Below are 17,202 nucleotides of genomic sequence, written 5' to 3'. Positions count from 1 at the left end.
ACCCGCTTAGTAAGACACCTTGTTGAAGGCTCTCTCGAAGGAAGAACCGGCATTCAACAGTCTGCCCAAGTCGTTCTTCACCACCGAAGTACGCAAGATACGAGGGTCTCTTCTCATCGTACGCAAAAGCTCCGCCTGCACGGCCGCCGACGAGTCGAACGTCATCACAAAGTGGTAACCCTGGAAGTGTCTTTCCTGGTCCTTGGAAAGCACCTTGGGAAGAGGTTTAGGTCCTAAACTGGTGATGCTGCGGACAACGCCTCTGTTATTGATGATAAGTTTTCCGATGGTGTGGGCGATCTTGGCCGCCTCCTTGTTGACGAGAAGCGGGTCGTTGATTCGTGCGATGGCAAAGAGTTCGTAAAGCATGGCGGTGGTTGTAGTTGAGATTGTTCACTTTCGCATCAACAAAATTTGCACCCACCATGTAGGTGCACCTGGAGGTGTGGAGGAGAGCTGGCTGGAGGTGGGGTTTTTTTACTTTTGGGCATATCTGGGTGTTTTTTAGGGATGCATTTTTGGTTTGGGGGAATTTGAAAAAAATCGTGACGGTGACGGCGGTTTTGGTGGTACAGTAGGTGGTTGTATGGTTAAGGTGCTAGTGTTGAGGCAGGTATCAGAAAGGAGGATAGGTTGTTCATTTTGCTCTTTCTTGTTTTCTGTGCTTTTTGCCTGCTTAAGATGTTTTGAAGAGGTTTGTGGCTACGAGTGACTTGTAGAATAGTCCCATCATCTTGTCGATAGTAATGGCTGCGAAAAGATGAGACGGCTTTATTGCCATGGGGAAGGTTTTGGAATTGCTAACCTTTTAAAGCTGTTTTGGTTTTTCTTTTATGACCATCTGGAAGGCAATTGAAATTTTTCTACATTTCTTTTATTCTTGAGGTTCATAGTTGGGGTTCGTTTTTGTATATCACATTCAATATTAACATACACATTCTTTGCAAAATAGAGAAACACCAACAAAAAATTGGAAAACAAGTAAAAACACAAAAGAACAGCCATAGTTACTCCTCCTACTCTAGTTTTTCCCGATAAACTCCTTTTACACCTCTAATTCCCCCATATTACCTTTACCATTCACCTCTCACTGTTACTATACTTTCCTAAACCAACTTGAGGTCACCCATGCCGTGACCGAAGCTCAATTCTTTCCAAAACGCCTTCCAATAAAATGACCATGTGGCACAAAATAATATTAAACCTGCCCGAACCACTTTATACTCCAAAGATATCAGTACTATCAAAAACCTCTCTTTTCCACACCTCATTTCCCAAACCCCAAAGATGTTACCCATGAAAAGCTTCAGAGGTGAAATTCACCTCAGCAAGGTTGCCAGAGAGTATAATCCAGGTGATACTGTCGATGGAATGTTCCGTTTGACAGCAAACAGGCCCTTTTACTTGAAACACATTTTCGCTGGATACACCTGTAAGTCCACCACCAGCTTGCTCAAACAAGACCAGAAACTCTATCTCAGTGGGGTCCAGCCCAAGCTGATCCAAGGCGATGAAGACCACTATTTGTTGAATTACGAAAATGACGTTTTGACGTTGCCCCATGACGTCAAGGACAAGGAAAAGGTTGAGGTACCCTTCAGAATCAAGCTTCCACGTTTGAGCCAGAAGTATGGTGAATGTGACACTCACACTTTTCCACGTCGGGATGGGCTCTTTGACCATGTTCCAGAACACCAGAGGACCCTTCCACACAGGGCTAAGTTTAAGGTAAACCAACATACCATTATTGATGTCTCGCATTACATCAAGGTGGAAGTCTGTGCTGTAGTTGATGGAGAAGAAGAATGGGAAGAAGTGATCCAGCCAATGCCTTTTGAGCCGCTTCCAGAACAGGTTCCACGGAACTGGGAGCATTTGGTGAAAGACGAAGAGCTTCTTCCAGATGTTCAGGAAAAAGCCATGATGGCCAAGATCCACACGCCTTTTGGTTATGGACCACAGCAAATCGAGACAAAGCTTGCCATTCAGTTTTTGGATCCCGGGCTCATGAACACGCCATTGGGTCCTTCAAGAAGAAACCTCATTTGCGACCATCCGTTACCGGATTTCATCAAGATCACCGTTGAGCTTCCTAAAGAAGTCTTGAAGCTGAAGCTCCACACGAGACCGATTCATATTACGGGAACCAGGCTTGTTATGAAAAGAGACGCCACGATTATTGGCGGGATTCACGGCAAAACCGACAATCCTGGCGAATACTGCTATAAGAAGCACCGCAAGGTCTACTGCCTGACTGCCATCATGGGACAAAGGGATTGGAAGGAGAAGGTACAACCGGAAATTGTTGATGAAAAGGCAGTCTTTGAGATTCCAAGACATTTCATTGGATTCCATATTCCTCGAACAGGTGAATCCATGAAAGCGTGCAACTTCACCGTGGACTCAACCTTGGTTGTGAGTATTCGGTTATTGATTGGACACAACACCAAAATCGAACTTTCGGAGCAGCTTCCGATCATGCTTTTAATGCCGCTCAGTGAAAGAGCCAAGGCATTTCTAGCTGGAAGAAATGGACATCCTCAGTCCACCCACCAATATTCAACTTTCCTTGCAGGTAGACAGCCCAAGCCAATTCAAGCCAAGAAGGCTCCCGTGAAGGTTCCAAAGAAAAAGGAAGCTTCGAGGAGGGGGCTTGTTTCCACGCTTTTGTCAAAAGCTTTTCCTGGGTTAACTGGTGGACAGGTAGCCAAGACTGACCAGAGTGGTGAGACGAATGAGGATGCTCAAGAGGAGGATGAGCCAAAGGACGATAGTGAGTCCAAGGGTGAGGAAAGTGGTCCTAAGGAAGTTTCTGCCGAGGAGGCTGCACCGGAAGAGAATTCGGATTCGAATAGCCCTAATCCAAAGGAAACATCGGTGTTGAAGGACAACACTCCAGAGGATGAGGCATCGAAGGACAACAGTCCAGTGGACGAGACCTCGCCAAAGGATGCCGAATCTGAGGATCTGACTACCAGCCCAACTAAGAACACCTCAAAGGAATCTCCTTCGAATCCAGCTGAGGATTCATCCGAGAAACCTCCAACTAAGAGTACCGGACTCAGAAAAAAGAGCTTTCCGTGGTGGTACTCTCCACTGAGAGAAGCTTCACCTCCTGAGAAAGCAGAATCACAGGAAACGGCGAAGAAAGATACTCCAATTGAACGTAGCTCCAGTTTAGCCAATATGCTCAAGCTCTTTGAGAAGCTCAACCTGAGCAAAGACGATCAACTGAAGAACACCACAAACGGTGAATCTGCCTCGGAGTCTTCGAAGTCAAAATCTTCAGAGCTGGAATCTCCAAAGCCGGAATCCCCAAAGCCAGAATCAAAGCCTTCTAAGAGTACCTCCGACGAGACGCTTGTGCAAGATGAAGCAGCTTTAAACCCACCTTCCGAAAACATACCTTCTTCAAATTTGGGAAGGAAGGCCATGGAGTGTTCTCCAGGAAGCAGTTCGGACAGTGACCACACAAGGTATACTGATTGCGCCGAAAACCTCTAGAATGGTGCACATTCTGGGTATCGTACTTATGAATAAATTAAGCTAGTAGATATTGTAGGTGGGGATCCGTTTGTGGAAGCTTAACAGTTTGAGCTAGAAATTGAAATAGCCGGGCTTGAGATAAATGGTTGCAAAATGCAATTGAGCTCATACTAGATGCTTTGAAGTTCTTCATACTGGATTCCACAATTGACAATCCAGAAATACGAACGGATCGTTACTTGAATCAACCAGATAAATTTTCAATCTCTTTGCCAGCTTGACACCATTTATATTATTACAAAACTTTACCATCTTTTGGCTCAAGTGGTCATACCACCAAATAGATAACTAAGTAGACGATGTACGCGATGCAGCATCAACACATAGACGCAGATCAGACCCAACCACGAAAGCCGTGTCTGGGATCCCACAAACATCACTGTAACGTTGCATTCAAAAGATTAACACAACGTTGCAATTGAACAAAGCCTAATCCCAAAAAAACGTCAAGACTTCATACTCACGTAAATCTACTCACCTTCCTCGAAGCACGCTTTTCGCAGCCACCGCGTATACGCGTTCACCAACCACTCCCATCAAGATCCCAGCCCATAAACCCCAAAAAGTATAAATACGCCTGGATCCCCCCATCTTTTCTCTCGCTCCTTTTTTTCTAAATCCCCAGAAATCCCCCTTTGTGCAACCCTCCCGACCCGTGACACCTCCATCTGCCGCACTGTTGATGATACGCGAACTACACCTACTTCTTCTTCATGTCGAGCAGCAGACCCGAACTTAAATTCAGCGATGCCGGCGACGAAAGGCTGTTTTATCGCCGTGCGGCTTCGCTAAAACCCGTTCCTGGAACCGTTCGTCTTGTGGATCACAGAGACTACTTTCTGGCTTGGGATGAGGACGCGGTTCTTATAGCTGACGCCATCTACAAGACCCAGCTGGTGGTCAAAACGCAGCAGAAGACGCGGTACGTGACCATTCTGACGGCTGTTTTCGCCCAGGTGGTGCGTTTTTGTGTTGATAGCGGACGTAAGGTGGAGGTTTACTCGAAACAGTTTGATTTGATCACCACAGCGTCTCCTGGTAATTTGGAAGGAGTGGCGAGGGAATACGGCGTGGAGGTCGAGAACCGTGACGGTCTGGCGCCCGTGGTCGCTTCGGTCCGCGTCGGCAAGCGTGTGGGTGTTTGTTTGGCGGATTTGCTGAACAGAACCCTTAGGGTGCTGGAGTTTGACGATACAGAGTTGTACTCCAACTTGGAGGCATTGTTCTTGCAGGTGAGCGCCAGAGAGGTGCTTGTGCCGCTGGGTTACGTGGACGATGCCAGCATGGCCAAGTTGCTCCAGGTGTTGGCCAAGATGGGCTTGGTGGTGCTGCCGGTGAAGCAGTCTACGTACTCAAAGGACGTTGAGCAGGACTTGGAGAAGATCGTGCTGGACGAAAACGTCGACAACAACATTGAGATGATCTTTGCCTCCAAGGGTATCAATTCCGCCGAGTACAGCTTGTCCATGGGCTGCTGCAACTCGCTCATCCAGTACCTCAACCTCCTTGGCGACGACCAGGCTCCTTTCTCCATCGACAAGTACAACCTCCACTCGTACATGAAGCTCGACTCCTCGACGATGCGAGCTCTCAACATCTTTCCTGCTGCGCTGGCGCTTCCAGGGCCCAAGGCAACGGTGGCTTCGATCTTTGACCTTTTGAACCGGTGCAAGACCGCTGCTGGTACCCGTTTGCTCTCACAATGGCTCAAGCAGCCACTCACAAACATGAGAGGCATCTCTGACCGTCACTCCTTGGTCGGCCATTTCATGGACGACACTTCTTTCCGTGTGTTTGTTCTGGAATGGCTTTCTCAGGTGCCTGATATCAAACGTCTTCTCAAGAAGATCGGCAATGGCGTCAAGAAAACCACAGGTGCGGAGAACAAGAAATTGGAGGATGTTGTTAGACTCTACCAGCTTGTGACCGTTTTGCCAGAGCTCGTGAATTCCGTTCAGTCGTCTACTGATGGAGCCGAGGGCCTTAAGGACCTTTTGACTGCCGAGTGGCTCGAACCGCTCAACAAACATTATACCTCGTTGGTCAAGTTCCAGGAGCTTGTGGAGACCACTATTGACCTCACTCCGCTTGAATCCGGCCACGACCTTCTACACACCGACTTCAACATAAAGCCCGAGTTTGACGAGCTGCTTGTGGCTATTAACGATAACCTCCAAGCTACGAGCCGCAAAATCAAGCAAATCCATCAGGAGGTGGCTGACGACCTTAATATTGACATTGAGAAGAAACTCAAGCTTGAAAAACACCAGCAGCATGGCTGGTGTTTCCGTGTCACGCGTATCGATTCTGCCATCTTGAGAAACACTGGAGACCGCTACATCGAGCTTCAGACAGTCAAGGCCGGTGTTTTCTTCACCACCAAGAACCTTCGCAGATTGTCAGAACAATATAATGAGTACCTGGACGAGTACAACTCCAAACAGAAGGAGCTCATCAAGGAGATTTTGCTGATCACTTTGACGTACCAGACGGTTTTCATGCGTCTATCACTTGTGCTCAGCCATATCGATGTGCTTTGCTCTTTCGCTAATGTCGCCATCTTTGCACCTACCGCCTTCACCAAGCCCAAGCTTCACCCCATGGCTGGTTCAGCTGATTCCGAGGAATTTAAATCCAGAAAAATCTCGTTGAGAGAGGCAAGACATCCTGTTTTGGAAGTACAGGAGGATGTCAATTTCATTCACAACGATGTCATCATGGCCAGCGACGATAAGCCATTTGTGATTATCACTGGTCCTAATATGGGTGGTAAATCCACTTACATCCGTCAAGTGGGTGTCATAGCACTTATGAGTCAGATTGGCTCGTATGTGCCAGCGTCGGAGGATGGGTCATCGCCTGAAGTGCCCATCTTCGATGCTATCTTGTCCAGGGTTGGTGCTGGTGACTCTCAGCTCAAGGGATTGTCTACCTTTATGATTGAAATGTTGGAGACATCGTCAATTCTCGCTACTGCCACCCACAACTCGCTCATTATCATCGACGAATTGGGCCGTGGTACCAGTACGTATGATGGTTTCGGACTTGCATGGTCAATCTCCGAGCACCTTATCAGCGAGAAGCGGTGCTTCACGCTTTTCGCTACGCATTTCCATGAACTCACAAAGTTGGCAGAGAAACACGAAGGAAAGGTCCAGAACCTACATGTGGTGGCCCATATCGAGAAGGGCGAGGTTGAGGATGATATTACGTTGATGTACAAGGTCGAGCCGGGTATCTCAGACAAGTCGTTTGGTATTCACGTTGCCGAGCTCGTAAAGTTCCCCACAAAGATCATCAACATGGCCAAGAGAAAGGCTTCTGAGCTTCAAAACTTGAACCCTGGGTCCGATGCAGACCCTTACGTGAGCAGCAAACGCACCAAGTGCTCGAACGAAGAAATCAGCGTCGGTGTGGAGAAGCTCAAGAAGATCTTGGTGGCCTGGAAGGATCAATGCATTGATCCAGAGACAAAGAAGTGCAAAGTGCCATCAGACGAGGCCGTGGCGTCGCTCCGCAAGCTTGTGGATGGCGCCGACGAGCTGAAGGACAAGTTCATACAAGAGGTGCTAGCTATGTTGTGAATAAAACGTCTATATAGTCTTCTTTTCCTGTTCTGCCTTCTTGAAGGCGACCAAGCCGTCCGCATCAACTAGCTGCACCACAGGCAAGCCTGCTATCCACCGGAACTCGTAGAAACGCTCAGTCTTTGTCAAGAAGCACCGGAGATACTCCTCGTACACAAGATAGAAGTACACACCGACACCAGTGAAAATGTGCCACCAGCCGTGGCCTTCAAGCACAAAGCCGTAGGGCATGCCCCACTCTCTTCTAGTCGCTCTAACGTGGGAACAAAGATGGATATCGCAATTCCACAAAAAGTAGCCAAAGAGGAAAAGCGCTATGCCCCAGAACATGGTTCTGTTGAGCTGGGAGTAGGCTTTGGCGTCGTGCACGTGCACCTTGGCCAAAGAAAACGACTTGAAGATGATGCCAGCATTCAACAAGCCGTAGGCTGCCTGGTGGATTGTGGGGTTCTTGAAGTGCAAGTAGATCAACGTGAGCAAGTTGGCGGCGGTGAAGATGCCCACGCCCACGACAATCTGGCCCTTGCGGTCCTTGAACTCCGAAAACACACTCCAAAAGGGGATACACGTGGCGTAGATCATGGGAAGCTCGTCCAACAACTGGTACTCGTACCGAAGGGTCATGTGAAAGCACCAGGACCCGACGCCCACGAGCATGAAGCCCAACGCCAGCAATTGGAAACGGAGCTCCAAGTGGTTTATATGGGCGTGGAAGATGGCAAACGCCGCCAAAGCAATGAAGACGGAGTTGGTGAGCGTGTTCAAGGCCTCGGCAATAAAGGGCAGCACAACGTAGTTTTCCTCGCACCAGTCGATGGTGGACGTGGGGATGCCCCAGAAGCCCTCGGCCTGCTCGGGCGGGTAGGGGATAGCAAAGGGGAGCATTTAAGGAAAAAGAAGTGGTTGGTTTTGGAACTTGAGCTTGTGGTTGCAAGCAGACGCAAAGAGGGGCCGGCCGGGCCGGTCACGTGACCGCCGCACCACCCATACAGTTTTGACCTGATGCTACTAATTAGCAGCGCCTACAATGAGGATCCATCTGCGAGGTGCTGCGACGTGGGATTCGGGTGAGATGGGGCGGTTTTCGAAGGAGGGACGCTTTTTCCTGCAAATAAGCCCATTTATGCAGATCCACGTGTCCGAGGTGGGCATTTACCGGCAAATCAGCAGGCATTTCGCCCCCCGGCAGCGGAAACACTTGCGCCTTGTGTGGAAACGGTTTCTGTGTGGTGCTGCACGACGCCGCAGCTAAACCGTGGCACCTGCAGGTGTCAAGGAATAACCCCAAGCAGTAAACGAACCTAAAAGGCAAAATTTGTTAGGGCCAAGTGGGGTCTAAGCCCGGTGGGGCAAAATAGGCTCGGTCTGATTGGCTTGAGGTGGAAGTTTAAGCTTTTTCCCGAGACAATGCTGTAGGAGGGGCTGGCGGGGAAAGTGTCCAGGGACCCGGTCATTGTGAGGGATCTCGGAAAAATGGCCAGAGCGGAAAATCCCTTTATGGGGTGGTTTAGAGAAGTGGCGTTTTTTGGTGGCGAGACGGTTGGTGTTGTCCAATGGGCTCGCTTACCTCGCTACGACGTTGCTGCATGGAGGATGTAAAAAGGGTGAAAAAGGGTGAGTGTTGGAGGGTCTAGGGAGTGGGTTATGAAGATGAGGAGTGCGGTGGGTTAAATGGCTGGATTGGTTGGGTTTTTTTGGGAAGGTGGGTTTCGGAGGATTGGGAGGTTTGGGGCCACCAGGGTGGAGAGAGTCTATGGAGGAAGCTGGCCATTGTTCGGTGGGAGGTGACAAGGTAGGTGGGTGTAGAGGCATGGTAGATGGAGCATGTAGAGGTGGTGATCTGGCGAGGTTTCTGGTGTGTTGGAAAGGGAAGTGGATTGGTGAGTTTTTGGGAAAGAGTTATTCTGGTTAGCTTGTAAGGGACCTGTCAGGTCAAGTGTCTAGATGGAGTGATGGGTTGTTCTCAGCAGTAGTTCGAGGGAGTACCAGCCATTGAGAGTGACTTTTGCATAAAGCATGGACTACAGATGCCATTCTACAGATTTTAGAGGTACTGTTGTTCAATTGACTTCCGTTAATGTTTTGTTCGTCTCTTCTTCGTAGGGTATTTAGACTCGTCGGCGGCATAGGCTATTCAAGAGGTAGAGAGGGATTGCGCTTCAATTGAGCTCTGTGACACGGAAAATGAGTGATTTCGAGAGGATTTCCAAGGATTAATTCATATATGGGTTGAAATCATGGTATTGGGTATGGAAACCAGGTGTCTGCTTATCCATTGAGGCGTTCCATCAAGCAATGAGTGGTGAGCACGACAACGTCTCAGCAGATAAAGAATGGGGGCCTAATCGAGTGTAGGTTATTAAAAATCAGTGAAAAAGGAACGGGAACATTCTTTTAGTGGGTCAATGGCTCGATATAGTGTGAACAGTGTAGGGCATCTGTAGAGCCATGTGTGCTACTTTTCTCGAGATACAGAGGACTTGTTCACACATGGAGGGCTTAAATCAGTAGATTATCCGTGAAGAAGCATAGAAAGCCTCTTTTTTCCTCCGAAAAGCCCTACTCTCAGAAGAATAGCCTCCACCTGTAAGAGGGCAGTACTACCAGATATTGAAGGTGACCTGAACCGTAAATAACACCTAGAAGCGATATAATAAGACTTTCAAAGCCTGTAAGCCCTAATATGACTGCAATTATTCCCAATTCATGCGTTGTCATGAAAGTAACCCAGATATGGCACTCCCCATACTACCACCCACAACGACCCACTCCAGAACCACACAAACCTACAAAATCCCCCAAAAACAACACCACTCGAAATCGCCCACCCTCTTTACCCCAAAACTCCCCTCAAAAACCCATTTCTTCCCCTCCTTCCTTAACACCCCCAGAAACCTCCCTCCACATACACCGTCAATCCTCGCGACTCACAAACCACAACCAAGAACTACTCTTCTTTCACAAAAATTCACCAAAACGCTCTGGGGACGTCAAAAACCTTCTTTTTTTCTGCTTCTACGACGCCCCCAAAGCCCCGTGAATCTTCATTTCTCTCGGTCCGTCACTCCACAGTCCTCTATTCCTCTGGACTGTAACCGTCATTTCTACACAAACATCCCGGTCTGATCAGCCAGGAGCCAGGCAAGTCGGCTAAACTTTGAAGCCTTTGTCTGAATGAGCTGTGTTTTTGAGCCCCTGTCGCCAAATCTCTCTAAATGGCGACGGGATTCCCACCTTCTGGGACTCAGAATCACCACAGATCACAAAGCCGAACCAGGGAACGGCAACGTTGACGTGTCAGGCTGCCACGACACAGGGCTCTTTTTCTTTGTGCTTGAGGCATTCAAAATGGCGTTTTGGCGAATACCGCTTTGTGCTGTCTCTCTAAGGGAACTTTGGCTTCTCCTTCTGTTCAGTGACCGTCTGGAGGGCACTTGGCCAGTGCATGTAAAGACGAGTAACTGCTCAGAGGGCGCTGGTTTTGGATTTCAGGAACAGGAATCTGAAGCTGCTGAAGCTGGTGCAATGCTTTCTGGACTACCGTTCTGGTGAGGTTGTCCTCAAGGCAGAGCCGAATTGGGGAGGTTCCACGGAACTGTTGAAGCTGGAAACCGTATTTTGGATCTTCTGCTATAGAAGAAGAACCGGCGGGGTCTTCTGACCCAAGTCTCGTCGGTTTTGGAGGATCTCGAGGTACCCGGGCTCCTCATGTATAGGTGTTTTTGCTGCTTTGCAGCTTCCACTTTGTGGGTTTTGTTCCGTCAGTTGGCCATGCTGGTGGAAACGTACGCCGAAAGGCAATGGCTTCCCTGGTTTCAGGGTGTGGGTTCTGGGGGATTGGGTATCTGGGGGATTGGGTTCTGGGGGATTGGGTTCTGGGGGATTATCTGGGGCTACCTTTATTGAGGTTTGAGACCTTCTTAAGGACACCCATAAGGCAATGGAGACACTGAGTGTCTCAGGGTGGAGGGAGGACTTCCTGGCTGAACAAGGCCACAACAGCCAGGTCGTAGTTTGTGGTCCCTTCTTCGGAAGGAGGGTCGAGGGCTGTGCTAGTATTGGTGGGTGATCTCCTGGTCGACCAAGACCACGCTGGTCAGGAGTAGTATCTGCGGATACAGTGGTCCCTTTTTCTGGAGAAATCTGGGAAAAGGAGGGTTTGTGGGTTAGAGGGTATGACGGATTATCAAAGGTCAAGGACGTCTTCGGATTGCTTTGGCTATAGGGTGGAGGAGGGTACTTCCTGGATCTGGGCACCACGCCAGCCAGGTCGTAGTGCTTCGGCACAGTGGATGCTCTTGTGAAAGCAAGTGCTGCTGGTTTAGCGAGATGGGGCTTCTTGGATTCAGAAAACCACTGGATCTGAGTCGTATTCTTCTGGAGGGCTGGTTTCCTCGCCCTGGTGGCCATGACTGGGTGTCGTACGGTGAGTTTTCACCGAGGTGGTTATGGTCAAATGTTGAAAGACTCAGGTACCGGGTCTGGGGGTTTTGTTGTGTTCAGTTTGGCTGCTTGAAAACTGAAGGTGGGTGTACTCCAGGGGTCAGCTGGATGCACTCATTATTGGATATGCTTTTTGGGAATTTGCCGAGTTTTTGGGTTGGATTTTCTCTGTGGCTCTTTTTGGGCTCAAAAAAAGAAATGATGGTGTTAGATGTGTTCATCGTCTCTCAGGTTGTCAATGTGGGACGAGGGCACGTCGTGAAAAAGGAAAATTGACTTTTCTCTTTCCTTCCGCGTAAGGCTATGCGGTTTTTTTTTTTTTTTTTTTGTTTTTTGATTTTTGACTTTTAGTATATAGTGAGACCATGGGGCCCTGAGGGCCTCATACTTTACTGTAAAACATGGTTATGAGCGCGTGAACAACATGCAATTAGTATGCTAGATTATGCACGATAATAGCATTATGCACTCTTGTCTAATTTATTATTTTGTGGTTGCAGACGATTTATCCGGGATTTCGAGGGCAGGCAAGCAAGACCGAGACTCTTTAATTCTATGAAACGCTACTTAAAACTTGACTTCTATTGTTGGCTTCATCGCTCTGTGACTTTCTTCATCTCAATCACAAGTACCCATACGTCTTTAGGTAATACAATCGTGTCAAATAGGCTATGCTGATATACAATACGAAAAGCAGGAAGTGTATTTAGTTGTTTTGTTTGGATGATGGCACTTAAAATCGGGATAATCAGATAACTTTTTTTTTTAGTATCTTTATTACCAAGTCTCCATTTTCTTGGTTGATAGCATCTTAACATTCTTTCACATAGGCTTCATCAATACTAGTTGTTGAAACAGCTTTTTTCAGTATCTTTATTACCAAGTTTTTATTAAATATACATAACTTTGACTTGAAAGGGGGGACCCTTGTGAAGTGTTAAAAGTCGACAATATCGAAATATAGGATTCAGCGGCACGGGTTTTAGGACCTAAACCCCAGATTTTGGGGATGCATGGATCTTTATAAGCCCTCTAGACCACTTAAGATGGGAAGTCAAGGTATGAAAAAGTATACGTTATAAAGACCGTTCATTTGTAGTTCTGCATTCGTCGAATCAGTTACCATACATTGAGCTGTAGTAGTAGCTTAAGCTGAACATCGCTCAAAAGAATGGGCTATACGTACTATCATTCTTTGCTATGGATGATTTTCCAATCAGCCAAGTATTAGTCTTGACTCAAAATCTGTAAATGGTTGCAAAACGTACTGTTTGGAGGAAGGAAAATGGAATTTAAATGCTTAGTCATTGTCAAAAGAAACATCAACACATTAATTGTAGCTGAGATTGTGATGATGCACTTGAGCGAGTCTGAACATTTCCCTAAAACTACACGATAAATTGTACTAGCGACCTCTAAGCGTGCTCATTATAGAGCTCAAAAGCCTGGCTCTCTGTTGAAACAACTTTAAGTACGTTATGTGGCATGTATTTAGAGCAATTATACATTTCAAATACTGAAAAATGCCTGCTCAAGGGGGGACCCTTTGAAATCAGTAAATCTTGGAATTTTCAAAAAACCGGTTTGGGATGTCCGGGTTTTATGACCAAAACCCCAGATTTTGAGGAGGTATGGGTTTTTCTGAAGCCCTTTCGACCATATTTCACCACCATATATGGGCAATTATATAATTATCTAATCGTAATCAAATAAAGAACCTTCGATAAAAGCTACTGACATCTAATTATTTTGAAAATTTTGGCTGGGGTGTGTGTAACAGACGAAAAGAAGACTTTCTTTCTGTAAGATGAGAAGAAAGGCGTAGTAACGATATGTTGATGTTTTACTATAACATCTGGCCCTCCATTCACTTCGACGGATTCCTATGTAAGCCCGAATTCCCCTTCCCTCATGCAATTGACTAAGGTGGTTCGCCATCATACAGAGTTAGGTTACATAACTGGCTGCAAAAAAGCACCAATGATCCATTGTGACCCATTTACTTAATGTAATTCACGTCAAAAGAGATGTATCTTAGTGATAAATGGGCAATTTGAAGCTTTGACAATTTACTCCTGCTTAATGTCGTATGCGCTCAATGAGGTTTTTGTTTCTAGCTTATTACCAGTCAATTACAAGTGCTAGCGACTTCTAAGTACACTCATTGTAGAGCTCAGAAGTTCAGCTTTCTAAGGATACCCTTATGATAAATCAATCAGCAAGGGTTGAAGAGATGTGCCAATCTGAAATTCTGAAAAAATGCCTTCCAAGGGGGGACCCTTGAAAATCGGACAACTTGACGATTTTTGAAAAACTGGTTTCGGAGGTATGGGTTTTATGACCAAAACCCCAGATTTTGAGGAGGTATGGGTTTTTCAAAGGCCCTTTAGACCACAAGTAACCACCATATTTGGGCAATTATATAATTGTCTAGTCATAATTAAGTGAAGAACCATGGATTAAAGCTATAGACATCTAGTTGTTCTAGAATATGTACCTGGGGTGCGTGATATCAGACGAAAGGAAGATTTCTCCTCTGCAATACGAGAGGAAAGATGTAGTAACGATATGTTGACGTTTCGCTATAACATCTGGCTCTCCATTCACTTCGACAGATTCCTATATAGGCCCGAATTCCCCTTCATTTATGTAATTGACCAACATGCTTCGGTGTCATAGAAGTTCGGGTTACATAAATGGCTGCAAAAAAGCACCAATGATACATTGTAAGCTCTTTACTAATTAAAATTGACGTCAAAAAGAAAGGGATTTTAGTGTGAAAGTAGCCGTTTTCAAGTTTTGATATTTTACTCCTGCTTAGTGTTGTATGCGCTCCATGAAATAATTGATTTTAGCTTATTAGCGGACGATTCTAAGTGCTAGCGACTTCTAATGACACTCATTGTAGAGCTCAAAAGCTAAGCTTTCTAGCGATACCACTATGACAAACCAATCAGCAAGAGCTGAAGAAATATGTCAGTTTCAAATTTTGGAAAATTGCCTTCTAAGGGGGGACCCTTGAAAATCCGCCACTTTGACGATTTTTGAAAAACTGGTTACGGAGGTATGGGTTTTATGACCAAAACCCCAGATTTTGCGGAGGTATGGGTTTTTAAAAACACCTATAAAGTCAATTAAACCCCACCTGATGAATCATTTTTATTATCTTTTCACGTAAAATCAGATATTATTATCAGTACTTTGCTTAAAATGATTTTTTTTTTTTTATAAAAACGGTTTTGTGGTAGGGAAACTTCTATCGACTCTAGATAGCTCCCTCACCAATCCAACCAATTCACCAACCATCTTACTTTAAAGAACTGCCCTTCACAATTATACAAGAACGTTTAAGTTGTTAAGCGACATTTCTTCAAATCCAATGAAAAGTCCACCCCTTTTTACTCATCTACATCCAAACTCATACCAGCTAATATCGTATTCCTTCTACAAAGTACAAACTATCCAACCCCAGGTTTCACGAAACTTCCGTCCAAACAAGCCAGCATTCTTCACCCTCTGGCCTTGTTGTATACGCATCGGCCATGGTCATGATCCCCCTCTCCGAAGAAGTATCATAACTGTGATACCCCAAAGGAATCGAATTCGTGTTTTTCGTGGCACTGCCAGAGCACCATTCCCGATCAATGCTGGACTGGAAACGCCAGTACATGTTGGCACAGGCTAGCTTCATTTCGGTGACGGCCAAGTTCATGCCAAGACACATACGGATTCCCTTTCCAAAAGCGAAAACGTACTTGTTCATGGTCTGGATTCTGGCACTGTAATCTTCGTATTTTTCGAATTCTCCTTGGAGCCAGCGTTCGGGAATCCACTCGTCCGACTGGGGGAAAACCAGCTCCACTCTGTGCATCGAATAAGGCTGACAGGAGATTTCCGTACCCAGCGGAATTCTCACACATTTGCCGTCGATGGAGACTTCATAGGGTCTGTCTGTGACCCTAGGTTCTGAACCCGGGATAGCGGAATGCACCCTCATGGTTTCTTTTAGCACGGCATCAAGGTAGGGAAGTCTGTCCACGGCTTCTATGTCGTCCACGATTTGGGGAAACGTTCCCGTGCCGAAATTACCCCTAATTTCGTTTCTGAGCCGCTCTTGTCTGTTTTTGTTGATGTCCCTGGAAAGCTGGAAGCAGAGGTATGTCATCAGAACTGCTGTGGTTTCATGCCCAGCAAAAAGGTTATCTGTAAGCAAGGAATAAGCATCTTTCCCACGAATACCGCTTCTTTTCAACGCCTCTAGTGTCGTCAAATTCACGCCTGGCTGTTTTTCTGGAACGTTGGCCTCAGCCTGGTTGTACAAGTCCATCTCAAACTTGTCACAGACATCCACATCCTGGAGAATCTGTTTTGTAGCGGCGAATCCCCAGAACCACGGCATTCTCGTCGTCCAGAACCCCATGGACGAGATGTTCCGAAAAGATGCCACAATGGGCCGTTTTTCCGGTTTTTGAAGAAGATCAGTGCTGTTCTGCAATCCCACCTCAAACCCACTCACGGCATCCATTGCCAACGCCGCAAAAAGCGTGAAAACGTCCACCAGGACGCCTCTGTTTCGCTGCAAGTCCTCCATCAAAAACGTCACCTTCTCTATCAAGTTCTGACGGTTCACGTTCTTAAGCACAGCTCCTTTCAGGTACAAGTTCTGAATGATCTTCTTGAGCCGGAGGTGTTCTGGGTTCGTCAAGGTGCTGAATACGTTCTTGCGGTTCCCGTGGTTCAGGAAGTTCTCGTAGAAACGCAGCTTGGGCATGTTCTTCGTGTATATGTCCGTCAAGTACTTTGGATCTCCATTACAGGATACCATATTGGGAGCCAATATAACCACATCACCATACTCAGCGTGCCACCGGTGTGTCTTGGTCACGAGACTAGCACCCCAAGATGCCTTCATAAATGGAAACTTCAGCACCCTGTTCCAATAAGGCCCTGGAACGTGTCTCAAAGGAGATATCAAGAATGGGTGCAAAACGAAGGTATGCAACACCAACCACACTAGCAACACCGCACAGATGTGCTCCTGGTGATTGGCCACAGAGCTATAGGCATATAGCACGGCTTCTTTGATCATGGATGAGAAATGAGCGTAGACGAGTGTTTAGATATGGAGGTAAAATAGCGATGGTTTGACACATACATTCCGCATTACCGCGATAGGGTAAGATTCCGTTATCCGGGGTTTAGCAGGACCAGGGGGGACCACGGTGCAGATACGTGGCAGCAAGCTAAACAAACCGTTCTGGAAATGGCAGAAAACGTCTATATTTGAAAACAGGGCCTCGGCGATAGGGCCAATTCCGTTGATGTGTCAGTGGTTCCATGCGTCTTATCTATGCGCGGAACCTAAGCCTGGTGGAGAGATATGTGAGAGATATTATAACGGATGGTTTAGAGCTGCGTTAGACGCACAGGGCAGAATGTCACTGGTGGAGACGGAATAGCGGAATCGGAAAAGGTGCCCTACCGGTTAGGAGAATGCTTGGAGGACCTAGAAGGCTATAGCACAGATAGCACTATAATGAATCATTAATTCCACAGATCAATGCCTCAAGCTCTTTTAAAACAACAACTGAGCTCTTCACTCATCTACACTCATCTACAGTGCCCC

The 17,202-nt window shown here is 46.7% G+C and overlaps 6 protein-coding genes across 6 annotated transcripts; 2 read left to right on the top strand and 4 right to left on the bottom strand.

Annotated features, from left to right (window-relative positions):
- Positions 1-6: 6 nt before the first annotated feature.
- MRP17 (mitochondrial 37S ribosomal protein bS6m) lies at positions 7-369 on the bottom strand (the record flags this gene model as incomplete). The annotated part of the gene is made up of 1 exon (XM_024857304.1): positions 7-369. The coding sequence occupies one exon, from the start codon at positions 367-369 to the stop codon at positions 7-9; it is 363 nt and encodes a 120-aa protein (XP_024714440.1).
- Positions 370-1,296: 927 nt separating this feature from the next.
- Positions 1,297-3,504, top strand: C7M61_001909 (uncharacterized protein; the record flags this gene model as incomplete). The annotated part of the gene is made up of 1 exon (XM_024857303.1): positions 1,297-3,504. The coding sequence occupies one exon, from the start codon at positions 1,297-1,299 to the stop codon at positions 3,502-3,504; it is 2,208 nt and encodes a 735-aa protein (XP_024714439.1).
- A 755-nt stretch (positions 3,505-4,259) lies between these two features.
- MSH2 (mismatch repair ATPase) lies at positions 4,260-7,119 on the top strand (the record flags this gene model as incomplete). Its single annotated transcript, XM_024857302.1, has 2 exons — positions 4,260-7,070; positions 7,111-7,119. The coding sequence occupies 2 exons, from the start codon at positions 4,260-4,262 to the stop codon at positions 7,117-7,119; spliced, it is 2,820 nt and encodes a 939-aa protein (XP_024714438.1).
- Positions 7,120-7,139: 20 nt separating this feature from the next.
- On the bottom strand, positions 7,140-8,018 carry YDC1 (alkaline dihydroceramidase; the record flags this gene model as incomplete). The annotated part of the gene is made up of 1 exon (XM_024857301.1): positions 7,140-8,018. One exon carries the CDS (start codon positions 8,016-8,018, stop codon positions 7,140-7,142), a length of 879 nt encoding a protein of 292 aa, XP_024714437.1.
- Positions 8,019-10,545: 2,527 nt separating this feature from the next.
- On the bottom strand, positions 10,546-11,543 carry C7M61_001906 (uncharacterized protein; the record flags this gene model as incomplete). The annotated part of the gene is made up of 2 exons (XM_024857300.1): positions 10,546-10,801; positions 11,374-11,543. The coding sequence occupies 2 exons, from the start codon at positions 11,541-11,543 to the stop codon at positions 10,546-10,548; spliced, it is 426 nt and encodes a 141-aa protein (XP_024714436.1).
- A 3,508-nt stretch (positions 11,544-15,051) lies between these two features.
- C7M61_001905 (uncharacterized protein) lies at positions 15,052-16,665 on the bottom strand (the record flags this gene model as incomplete). Its single annotated transcript, XM_024857299.1, has 1 exon — positions 15,052-16,665. The coding sequence occupies one exon, from the start codon at positions 16,663-16,665 to the stop codon at positions 15,052-15,054; it is 1,614 nt and encodes a 537-aa protein (XP_024714435.1).
- Positions 16,666-17,202: the final 537 nt, after the last annotated feature.

The sequence above is a fragment of the Candidozyma pseudohaemuli genome (assembly GCF_003013735.1).
Source record: "Candidozyma pseudohaemuli strain B12108 chromosome Unknown scaffold00003, whole genome shotgun sequence".
Classification (NCBI taxonomy): domain Eukaryota; kingdom Fungi; phylum Ascomycota; class Pichiomycetes; order Serinales; family Metschnikowiaceae; genus Candidozyma; species Candidozyma pseudohaemuli.
This window is presented reverse-complemented; position numbering and strand designations above follow the sequence as displayed.